The 12211-nt window shown below is 36.3% G+C and overlaps 1 protein-coding gene across 10 annotated transcripts in view; it reads right to left on the bottom strand.

Annotated features, from left to right (window-relative positions):
* LDB2 (LIM domain binding 2) overlaps positions 1 to 12211 on the bottom strand; it is a 369882-nt gene that overhangs the window by 82511 nt on the left and 275160 nt on the right. For all 10 annotated transcript variants that reach the window (XM_045771474.2, XM_087864259.1, XM_087864258.1 and 7 more), the window contains exon 3: positions 2991 to 3163. In XM_045771474.2, the coding sequence (XP_045627430.1) occupies positions 2991 to 3163 (173 nt within the window). The remainder of the gene's footprint in view (positions 1 to 2990; positions 3164 to 12211) is intronic.

Below are 12211 nucleotides of genomic sequence, written 5' to 3'. Positions count from 1 at the left end.
CCGATGTGTACCCCAGAGAGGGCTCCTCTCCGCATCTGCCAGTATTCACACCCTCAGATATAATTCAAGGGTCTTTGATTCTGAAAACCTTGGTGATTGCTCTTCAGATTATTAAGCCTTGTTTTCAATTTGATTCGAAATTGAATACAGAAAAGAAAGGCTTCATAATGTGTGTTTTTAAAACTCTAATTACATATTTATCCATAATCTATAATGTTCCTAGGATCAGGAAATTGCAAAATGTGCACTATACTCCTGAGGAATATTAAATATTACTGTTGATTAGGACTGCGGCTGATTTTTGATTCACCAGTTGACCAAATTTTCATAAAAGCAACTCAGAACCACTGGGTCAAATGCTATTTGGGGAATTAGAGTGTATTGATAGTCTAAATTAGAACAATGTGATATATGCCTGGACATAATGTGCTAGAGTAATTCCATGTACAGCGGGCTCCCCTTTAAAAATAAAGCAGGAGCTTCCAGACTATATTTTTCTTTGTGATACTGAAAGGTCATGAGCTCACTGTTTTATACTAAACACATTATTTTATTACATGAAGATGGGTTGTTTTTAATTAATATCAGAACAAAAGAAAAACTGGAAGGATTCTTTGGGTAGTATAATAATCACCAAGGAGGGAAAAAAAAAAAAGAAAAAAAAAGTAAAAAGAAAAAAATGAATGCTTTAGAATTTTCTAAAAATAAATGTGCACAATTAGCATCTGGACTAAGTCCACATAGCTAAGCTGCATTTCCCAGAAACTGATATTTTTCATCACAGTATGGAAATATTTATTAGGAGAGTTGGGAAATGTATTGCCTTGGAGTAGAGTGAGAGGTGAACTGAATAATTGGAAGTTTGGGGCCGAAAGAGCTGAGTTCAGGAGGAGGCTGCTCTGGTCTTTCCCGTGGCCATCGGAGACGGAAGCATTCCTGGGTGAGGAAAAATTGCAACAGAGGGAAACCTTCGCTTCTTGATTTGAGTGAAAAAAGGCACTTTATCGATTCATCAGAAGAATGGGATTTTTAAAAAATTTAAAACCTATCCTGAATATATAGCATTTTACCTTCGGAGCAGCTGACTACGCTCATTTATGAAAAAGCTTTGGCCTGGCATGAAAGAAATTGAGAAAATAAAAAGGACTACTTTTTATTATATATTTTACATGTATTTAAAATGTTGCACATGTTATTTTAAAATTATGGATTATTATAAAATTTATTATAAATTATTATATTGTGTTCATACAAAATATTTTTTCTTTTATAAAAGGGATGCCACAAAAAGCATTTTTATTTTCAGTGGCTATAGGCTTTGGAAGTAGCTTCTTCATTACAGCCATTTTATTTAATTCTCATGGATTTCTTTTTCCCCTTAAACCAGAAGGAATTGGCATGTTTTTCTTGATTACCTAAACATAATGCTAACTCTAGACAAAAACAAAACAAAACAAAAAAACAATAATGAGCTGGCAGAGAAAGCTTTTCTCTGTGGGGCTCTGACTTCCTAACATTTGAAATAGGTTGTGTTATCCATCTGAGATACAAGATTATGTAAATATTTTACATCTCCAAAATGAAGTGAGACATTGGCAGATTACACCATCATCCAGGTGATCATCCCTTTCCACGTAACAAAACTCCTCCCAGCACGGACTTCTGCATACAGTGGGAATATTCTTTGTTTCTGATTGGCAATCTCTCTTTCTGTTCAACTGTTAAAAAGGAAGAAAGATAAAAACCCAACTTCTGCCCCACATTTAAAATGTCTATTGACGAAATCAAGATACCCCGAAATCAATGGCATTGGATGATCTGCTTTTGTATTTTACCACCGTTTCCTTAGCCTTTGGTTTTTTACATCATTGTGAGCAACTGGGAAGATGGAGTTGTACCAGCAACATCAGCAGATACTTTCAATGATAAAAATTTTATTTTTATTCTTTTGGCAATACTGTGCACGAGTAACAAACACATCTTCCGTCTTGTAATTGGGGCTTTTGCAATTAACCCTGATAACTCAACTTCTCAGCTATGAAGGGAGGATTGTCAGGTGTGTTTTCAACTAGAAGAGATAGCTGCTGTCATTAATATTACAGATTAGTTTCACGTTGAGTCTTCGTCAAAATGCAATAACTAGTCTTCATTAACATAACCTTCTGTTTGTCAGATTCTCTGGCTAAATATTTGTTCTTACTAATTTTGCTACTTGAGAGAGGACATAAAGGGGTTGTCTGTAGTGTTCTAGAAAGGTCTTTGCCCAGAGGGAATATTCCACAAGTTGATTGTCTGTGGATGGGAAGGGTCATAGGTGGAGAACTTACAGAAGACATTCTCTTTCACTTCACATCCTTCATAGGGCCTTGAATTGTGCCTCATAGATCATGTTACCCAGTCCTCCACCCACTTTCTCACAACCAACTTTTGACTCTACTGCGCTCACTTGATGACTGACCAACCACAGAACTTCTCAGAATTTCGGGAAACAAACTTTAAACTCTGAATTCCCTAGTCCATTTATATTTTTATGTTTTTATGTTCCTTAAAGGTTACAACTAGTTGACTTGTAATTAGTTGCTTTTTCTCCCCATTTGTTAACATTTAAATTTAGCTTTAAAAAGTATTTAATTTTAGAAACAAAACACAACTGCTGACCACACAACAATGGGAGAATGTTCTTTTCGCTGTAGAAGATTCTTTGTTTAACAGTCAAAATTCTAATTTAGAAACCTGAGTTTAACAGGCAGCCAAAACCCTGTCTCTCTTAGTTTCGAGGCTCTCTCATATTCACTCTGTATTACATGCACACATCTTAGAACAGTGTTCACCAAGAGTCTAGCCACGTCACAGACAAAAGAGATTATGTCATAGAGCTGAGAGTGTCTGAGATGTGAGAAATCAGCTCAAAGTTCGGGAAGAAAAGCATAATTATTATCCTTCAGTACACCCACAGAAGAACAAGCCGTGTTGCTGAGTATGTTCTGTACCTTGGTAAACATGGGCTTCCCATGCTGGGTGACCATAGCACACTGGTCGCAGTCCACTGTGATGGATGAGTTGTGGTATGACTCTTTTGAGTGTTTGAGGATGTAATACAGGTCGGTCACCCCTCCTTCAAACACAGTGCTAAAGTAACGAGGGATAAGGGTCCTGCCGATAGCTGGGAGAGAAACACAGAGAAATAAACCATTAACAAAAATATCCAATGGCCCCTTGCACCCCACACCATTGCCAGAACTCCAACTGGATACAAATCATCTCAAGAAACCAATCATACCAGGAAGTAAATTTCTTTCTTTTATAAACAGCCATGACCCTTCCTTCTGGGTTGCAGTTAGTGAAATAAAATCCCCAACTGCTCAGAAAAAATTTGTCCATTCATCCCTCCAGATTTGTGTCCATTGAAAGTCAATAATGTAAGGGTTAGTGCTTTAAAAATAACAGGAACAAAAGCATTGACTACTTTGGGTCTCATAAGTATCCTCTAAATGAACATATTTAAAAAAAAATAAAACACATCCAATCGACTTGAATTTTTCAGTGAATTGTTTATAGGCCAGTCATCTGATCATGTTTTATTAGTAATAGTAGTCATAATGTGAATTTTAATAATGTAATGCTTTGCAGTATGTAAAGTATTTTGGCATTCTTTCACTGGATCTTCAGAACAACCTCAAGATAGTGGGGAACTGGAAACCAAAAGGATTATTATGCAAAAAAAACAAAAACAAAAAGAGGTCATTGGGACTCTATCAAAGTCACATGACTTAAAAGTAGATAATTGGGGTCTCTCATTCCAAATCTGCAAACATTTACTCTTTCCAACACTATGTCTCCAACTGCTTTAAGGATTGAGAATCTTTAAAAAGTAACTTGGATCTGCATATACAAAGAGGTCCATACCTATGTAAATACTGATTATTCTATCTGCTTCTGGAGCTGGTTATCTTTCTAGAAAAAGAAAAAGGCCAATTTTAAGAGAACTTGGTACCTTCTACTTGGTCTAAATAGGTCTCTATGATTCCATGTGTCCTGTCCTGCCCCATTTTAGTTTGAACGACTGGTAAGTAGCTGGGTCACTCTGATATATGATGCTTAGAAACACCTAACAAGCCCTTGCTTCAGCAGAGATTTTAAATCCTCTTAAACTGAAAATCCCAACTCATAATATCAGGAATTTTGCCTATGTGCAGATTTTGAGGCAAAGTACTAAAGCACTCTCAAGCGATCCAAGGTTTTTAATAAATCTCTTACATTCGCTATATAATGCCTCCTGAAAGACAAAAATAATATTTAAGATAAATAAATTACCAAAGAGAGCTTTAGTAGGAAAGATCATACAATCTTCACTTGAATGTTTTAAAATGTTTAATTTCATTTTAAAAGAATCAATGTTAATCCATTCCATATGGATCTATATCTCTTTTGTACATGGATTTGGGGGGAAAAAAAACAACTATAAAAAGAATATCCTGCCAAACTGTTTTCTGAAGTAATCTCTAAAGAATCCTGCTGTGGATGACTAGTCTCTGAATAATTTATATAGTTGTTATTGCTTCATATTTATTGCAGTAAAATCAATCAACAAGTGTGTATTAAATATTCCAGGATTTTTGGCAATTCCATTCTAAATAATCCTCACACATACATTTTCCAAATACTGCTTAATCCCCAACAGCGTATGTTCACTTGCTAAATATAAAATTCAAACAAGAGTGGTTTGAGTCCACCATGTCATTAAACACACACAGCTGATATTATAAAGAAAACTTTGTTAATGCGAAAAACCTTATTGTACTTTGCTAAACAGATAAAATTAATTTAATGCATTTCAAATAGTCTAACCTAAAACTAATTTCCATAAAACAGCTCTAACAATTTGACATTTTGGGATCTGTACTGTGAAGAATAAACACAAACCATAAAAATGTAGATGTAGGGTGAAAATATTTCACTACAATATCCAAGGAATTGTCACATTAAAAAGGTTACTGCAAATAAACACCACTGGATTAGCCACATCGTAGTTTATTCGTCATGAGTCCTGTGCCATTTAATTCCTTCGTAGTAGTATCTGCTATATTATCATCATTTTCATTCACAGAATAAAAAAATCGAATAGGGAACAAGGTTGCAGCTTCTTAACTTTAAACCTCAATTTTTAATTACCTCTCCAACTCCAGAAAATGTACAAACTGTATAGTAAATATACTTAGAGGGGAACGCAGCTTTCCTTTATTTAGTACTTTCTAGCACTCCTGAAACCGATTGTTAGGGATACCTGAGGTTTGTGTTCAGCCCCTTTTCTTTGTGGGATAGCCCTCACGATTTATTTCCTGCATGGTCTCGTGTGGACCATCACTCACAAAGCTCCATTATCCACTGTGGTAGACTGCTACTGTGGCCCCACTGAACCACGACAATGGCATTCACATCTTTGTGGACGTAGTCTCCTCTCCTCAAATCTGGACTGGGCTCTGTGGTCCGCTTTAACCAATAGAAGGAGGCATGTGCCCTTGTATCAGTTTTGGGCTAAATCTTAAAGAGGCCTCTAGAGAAGCTTCTACTTTGCACCTGGGTAGGAAGTCAGTGGCCATGTACGAAGTTCAACTACTCTAAGACTGCCCTACTGTGAGAAGCCCAACCATTTGGAGCAGTCACATGAAGAACCGAGTCTTCCAGCTGACAACCCCAGTTGAGCTACCAGCAAACAGCCAGCACCAACTTGCATGAGTGAGGCCATCTTGGAAGGGAATCTTTGAGCTCCAATTAGCTGCCTCAGGCTGATGTCACGTGAAGTGGATATGAGCCGTCCCCCATAGCTTTGTCCAAATTGCAGAACCATGAGTAAATAAAATAAATATTTGTACTTTTAGCCAACAAGTTTTTAATGTAACAGTGGATAATCGTAGCACCTTTCAACCTCCTAAACTACAAAGATGGTCAACTTAGAATCCCTTCCTGAAAGACAAAGAGGGCAATCTTGCCACTGAAAATGTGAATCATAGAAACACAGAAGCTTGCATAGAGAGGAAAGCAGAATAGAGAGACAGGAAATCTTTGTGGACTGATTTGGGACCTCATTAGAGTTAGGACTGAAACCCAGTTCCATCCCTTGGAGGTCCCGCTTCTTTTGCTTAAGCGGGTTTGTGTTAGCTTTCTGTCATTTGAGAACAGACGAATCCTGATTAATGCTGTCCCACTCCAGCACGGAATGGGGTAACAAACGCTAATGTAAAAGAAAAAGGAAGTGATGAGAAAAATTAACTATAAGAGATAGCTGAGTCTTTTTGTGTCACATCCTGTGTCAGTAGCTGAAGGGGATACAAAAGGTGTGTCAGAGACTGTATTCAGCTTCTATTCCTGCTCTAACAAATTACTACAAACTTAATGGCTTAAACTCTCTTTATCGATTATCTCATAGTTCCTGACAATCTGACATGGGTCTTGCTGAGCTAAAATCAAGGTGTCAGTAGGGCTGTGTTCCTTTCCAAAGGCTATAGGGGAGAATCTGTTTTCTTGCTTTTTCCATCATCTAGAGGCTGGCTGCTTTCCTTGGCCATGTCCCCTCCCTACATTAGCCAAGCCAGCAATAGCGGTTGGAGTCTTCCTCGTCTGCTTCCCTCTTCCACTTTTCAGAACCCTTGTGATTGCATTAGACCCACCCAAATAATCCAGGATAATCTACCGTCACAAGGTAACATATTCACATGTGCCAAGTACTAGGACTGGACATCTTTGGGCGCGATTATTCCACAGAGGTGATCTTTGCCAAAGAGTTTTTGTTCTACAAGGGAGTATATATAAAATCTAACACACACACAACAAGCAATATATAAATAATGTGCAGTGAAGGGGACAAATAACCAGAAAAAAAATCACATGTGCTTGAGGAAATCACTCTATAACTCATTCATTGATTTCTTCTATAAACATTCACGGAGCCAGAGTAGGCATAAAGCTCCTTGGTAGGTGCTGGAAACAGAAAAATAGATTTTTGTCTCTGTCTTTCACTCAGTTCTAACAAGAAAGTTAACAAATAGGTAAGCATCTATAATACAATGTGATAATAGATTAAAAAAACGAATTTGTGATTTTGAACTCTTTGCCAGTTTCTCTCTGAATCCTGATTTCAATGTACAATTTTATTATTTTTGAAGCACTGAGAAGATTAAAATGTCCTTTTAATTTAGTAAATCATGCAACTGTACTGCACAGCCTAATAGACATGACTTTGAATCAGTGAATTCTTCAGAGTTAGATATGGGTCCCCTAACTCAGCAGACACACCAACTCTGAACCTATTCAAATTTTATACTGTCATATGCATACGCCACACCTACATTTTACGTTTATACTTTAATCCTTGGAATTAAAAACAATTTAAGTATTGATATACCTAACTCTACATTGTGCTCCCATGAAAAGGATTACATCTTCAAACATTCTTGAACAGAGATTAAGACTATAGTAGATTATAAAGGAAGTTCCACTTTTCTTACACAGTTAGGTCAAAGTTCCAAAAGCTGAGAAGAAGTACATGGTGAACATGAAAGCACAAGATTTTCTCTGAGTGAAATATAAGGAAGTTCAATACAACATATATTATTTATCTATAGACTTATAAAAGACAAGAAAATGACAGATTGAATTATTCAGGAGCCTGAAATGTGTATAAAGAATGTCTAAATAATACTCTACATTGTAGGTAAGCATTTAGAGATGGCTAAAAATTTACTCATAGCTAATTTAGATATTAAGCTCTGAATTCCACTTCCTTGGGAGGCTTTCGTTGTTCTGTTTTGTTCCCCACCATCAACCCCCATTTTCCAGAAGCTCTTGCTATTGGGGTTGGTAGGCTGGTGGTGCTGGAGAGCAGTATCTAACTCCCATCTTTTCTCGTAGGTGTTACTTGTGGATATTAGGATAGCTACATGATACTTGTAGATATTAGCTGATTTCCCACCATTTAGAAGCCAAATGGTACATACTGAGAACTCTTTAATCATTGAGAAGATATAAACTACTATGCATCTGTTGTTTTGAGCATTTCATCTCTATTAATCATTGTGAAACGCTTTTCTTAAACTCTTAAGAATGTATATAGGTAGTTCACATGAAAGAGATTAGCAGTAGAAAATAATCATATGGGGAAATGTTCAAAATAGTAATCAAAGTATAAAATAAAATAATAATGAAAACATTAAAACAAAAACCTAGTGAGACTGTGGTGAAACAGACATACTTGAACACTTCTATGCAAATCAACATAGCAATTGCTCCTTATCTTGAGACTCTAATTCTCTGACAGCTTATTAGGTATAAATACCCTTGCCAGACTGCACTTCTAATGTGCAGATCTTAAGTGCTCTGAAGTTCTCCAAGTCCTTTGAGAAAATACTGTCTAATGCTATGACTTTTTGATTTGGGGCGATCATCTACTATTCTAAATGCCTGTAATTTCTATCTTTCAAAGACAATTCACTTCAAAAAAATGAAAAGGGTTGAGAACCATAATTAAATTGTGGAATAAGAAGATGTATTACTATTAGTACCACTTAACACTTGGCAATTACTTAACTAATGATTTTTCTCCTCATTGGAAACAGAAAACCATACAACTACACATTTGTGTTTTTAATTAGGCAAAGTTAATTATAATAAAATCATCAATTACTATAGTTTTAAAAACATTTTTTGTAAATATGATAAGGATACATTGCTTGTCTGAATCTGCATAGTTTTATCTAGTTGTTCTAAGGCTGCAGTACTTCAGAAATCCACATGGAAATTCAACTACTGAGATAAATAATAAACACAAAGATTCATTAAACTTAAACTTACGTGTATTCAGAAATCAGTGAATTCATTATGCTAACATGTAAATGGAGATGATAAACAATACTGGTGATTTCATTTATAGTAAATAACCATTATAAAAGCCAAAACAAAGGAAATAAAACAGGCTTGAAATTAAATGGGGGGTGATGGAGGTTCCTTTGTCTTGAAGGGAAAGCAGGTCAAATAACTTTACTTTCATAAGTTGACATTTGAAATCTTTTATTAACATACCTTTAATGCCAACACCTTTTACTTCTTTTCTTAACCAAAGCTATTTGATTTAAGTATCTTACCTCTCTTACTCTTTCAAAGATTCATTATTTAACAGATGCTTATTAAGTACCAACTATGGGCCAGACATTGTTCTAGGGACTGGACACTAACAGCAGGTGAGTGAAGCAGCAGAATAAACTTGGTGGTGAGGGAGGGCAAGCTGGTTTAGACGGGTTGGCCTGGAAGGCTGCAGTGAGGAGGTGGTAATGGAGCTGATCCCTGACTGCACAAGGACATGTGAAGATCAGGGAACAAAATGGTCCAGGCCCAGGCACCAGCAAGAGCAAAAGCCCTAGGACAGGAATGAGTTTCGGTTGAATGAGCTTGGTGTGTCCTAGTATCAGAAAGAAGGCAGTGTGGCAGGTGCACAGTCAGGAGAATGAGATAACAGATGAGCTCAGGAAAAAAAAGAGGCAGGACCAGATTATGTGGAGCTTTCTAGGCCATAGCAAATGGCTTGCAATTTATTCTTAGTGCAACGAGATCTCACTGGAAAATTTTAGCCAAGGATAAGATCCGATGAACATATTCTACTCTTCTTTAAAAAAAATACTTTATGTATTTATTTGAGAGATAGAACGAGAGTCCATCAGCATGAGCAGGGGGGAAAGACAGAGGGAAGGGGACAAGCTGGCTCTGCCGCTGAGCTGGGAGCCCCTCACAGGGCTCAATCCCAGGACCCTGAGATCATGACATGAGCTAAAGTCAGAGGCTTAACCCGCTGAACCATGCAGGCACCCCGTATTCTATTCTTCTTAAATGTATTATTCATCTGCCAACAAAATCCCAAAACTCCATAAAATATATTTGATCCTCCTAGAAATCTAATAGGTGTTTTTACTTCGATTTTCTACCTCTCAAACATTTTAATAACTGGACTAACACTTTAGTGGACCACCTTGCGCTAGATGTTAGAGAAATAATGATGACCACGGTAGACCCGATCTTGCTGTTAGGGAACTTCTGATCAAGTTGTAGAAACTTACAGGTAAGTATGCCTCGTTTCATCTCATTTAATTCAGCAAGTACTTTGGCATATTCAGGTAATATTGTGTTCTAATTCTGTCAGCCATACCACAGGGTATTTCTCTCAGATGTGTGTCTTTCATTGTGGGCAAAATTCTTTTATCCCTTTATCCAAGGTACAGACAATAGCATAGGGCAGGAATCGTCCACAGCTATGGCTGGACCTCTTACCACGAGTCAACGTCCTCTGGGTATGAAATTGAAATCCTCTACTGATTCACAGAATAAGGCCATGCGCTAGTTACTGAGGCCCTATGGGCTGGTACAGGGTCAAAAAGGTGTTAGAGTAAGATCTAAACTAAAGGGTGAATAGACATCAATTAGGCACGGGGTGGGGGGGCAAGGGAATAGCATGTGTCAGGGAGCATCACGCATTTCCCATGATGAGGACTGCTGCCTAGACCAGATATTATATATTTATCGGTCTTAGACGGTCTTGTCTGGATGAACTCCATTACAGAGACTAGTCTCACTATTTTCTGGTGACAGTACAATATTCTTTTAGTTATCCAAACTTTAGCATGCAGTTTACAACTGATGGATTTGTTTCTGCCCTCTGTATACTTTTTATTTCAACATTTTCATAACAATATTCTATTCTTCAAGATGAACCTTATGATAATTTTGTCAAATTCCTTCTCCCCAACTCCAAAGTTGGAAAGAGGTTAATTTAAATTCAATTTGATTTACTGAGAAAGAGTTGGCATCTTTAAAATACCCAATCTTCCCATACAGGAATATGAAATGTTTATCCATTTAAGTCTGTATCTTTACCACAAAGTAATTCTGTAGTTTTCTATATACAAACAGCTGACATTTCTTGTTAAGATAATTCTTAAATATTTTAGTTATGCTGAATGGATAATGCAATTTTTTCATTATATTTCTATTTGGAACACAGACGCTTAATTTAATGCTCTTATAAATAAGTTTTTTGGAAGACTTTTGCAAGTTTTCTAGGTGAAGAAATCTATCATTCCCAAATATGGAGAGTTTTGTTCCTTTCTTCTTTTCCAGTGTATTTATATCATTACTTTCTCATCCTATTGCAATGGTTAGAAGAGAACTTCTAGGAAAAAGTATTAAATGATGAGGTGCAAGTAGCAGATTTTCTTTTTTTTCCCTGAATTTTTTAGGGAACACCTCTTGGATTAGGGGAAGTGCTATATGCTGATTTGAGATCAGATCATATTACTTATAATGGAAAGAAAATCAAATTACTCTTCCAATCTTTGTTTTTATGATTTTCTTCTTTTTTATACTGATGGATGTTTAATTTGATCAAATGCCTTCTCAGTTACTGCTGAATTGGTGGTCTAATTTCCCTTAGAAAGCTATCTATTAATATCTTTTCAATTATTGAATAATGTTTTACTCAGTATAAACCTTGCTCTCTCTTGTGCACACATACACACATACATTTTTGTATAAACTTTTGCATAAATTCAACTTATGGATTCACTCATTCCTTTAACAAATATCCACACAAGTGGTGTCCTCTATAAGGCACTATCTTAGCTATAAAATTGGAACGTTAGAGCCAGAGAAGACCTCAAGTTTAGTCTGGTGATTCCCAGTCGCATTTTCTAATTCCAGTGGGTTCTAAAGATTTTAAAATGTACCTCTAGATAGTTCCATATTTCAAAAATACCATTAAAACAAAGACTATGCTTAGCATGTTTCTCTGATTTCAGTAGGAATGAACTCAACTCATGGTGATACTGATTAGCTCCTGATTAGTGATTATGAATAGCACTTAACATATGTGGAAAAAATATAATACAAAATACTAACAATTATTTAATAAATGCAATTAGGTTATCCATGATTAGATTCCACACCCTCATTTTACTGCAGAGGAATGCGATAGCCAGGGAAGTAAAACCGCATAGCTACATGGAGCCAAGGTGGGGTAAAGTAGTATTCTTCCGGTAATCAACCAACATTGGTTTATTTTTATGCCTGAATTTGATTTTTATTAATTTTCAAATTACGTAAGTAATACACATGCAAAAATTAACACATTACTGTTGCAGAAACTCACTGTTCACTAGCTCTGATATCTTTG

This window comes from Ursus americanus, chromosome 8, assembly GCF_024610735.1.
Source record: "Ursus americanus isolate L20-20 chromosome 8, mUrsAme1.1.p, whole genome shotgun sequence".
Taxonomy (NCBI): domain Eukaryota; kingdom Metazoa; phylum Chordata; class Mammalia; order Carnivora; family Ursidae; genus Ursus; species Ursus americanus.
This window is presented reverse-complemented; position numbering and strand designations above follow the sequence as displayed.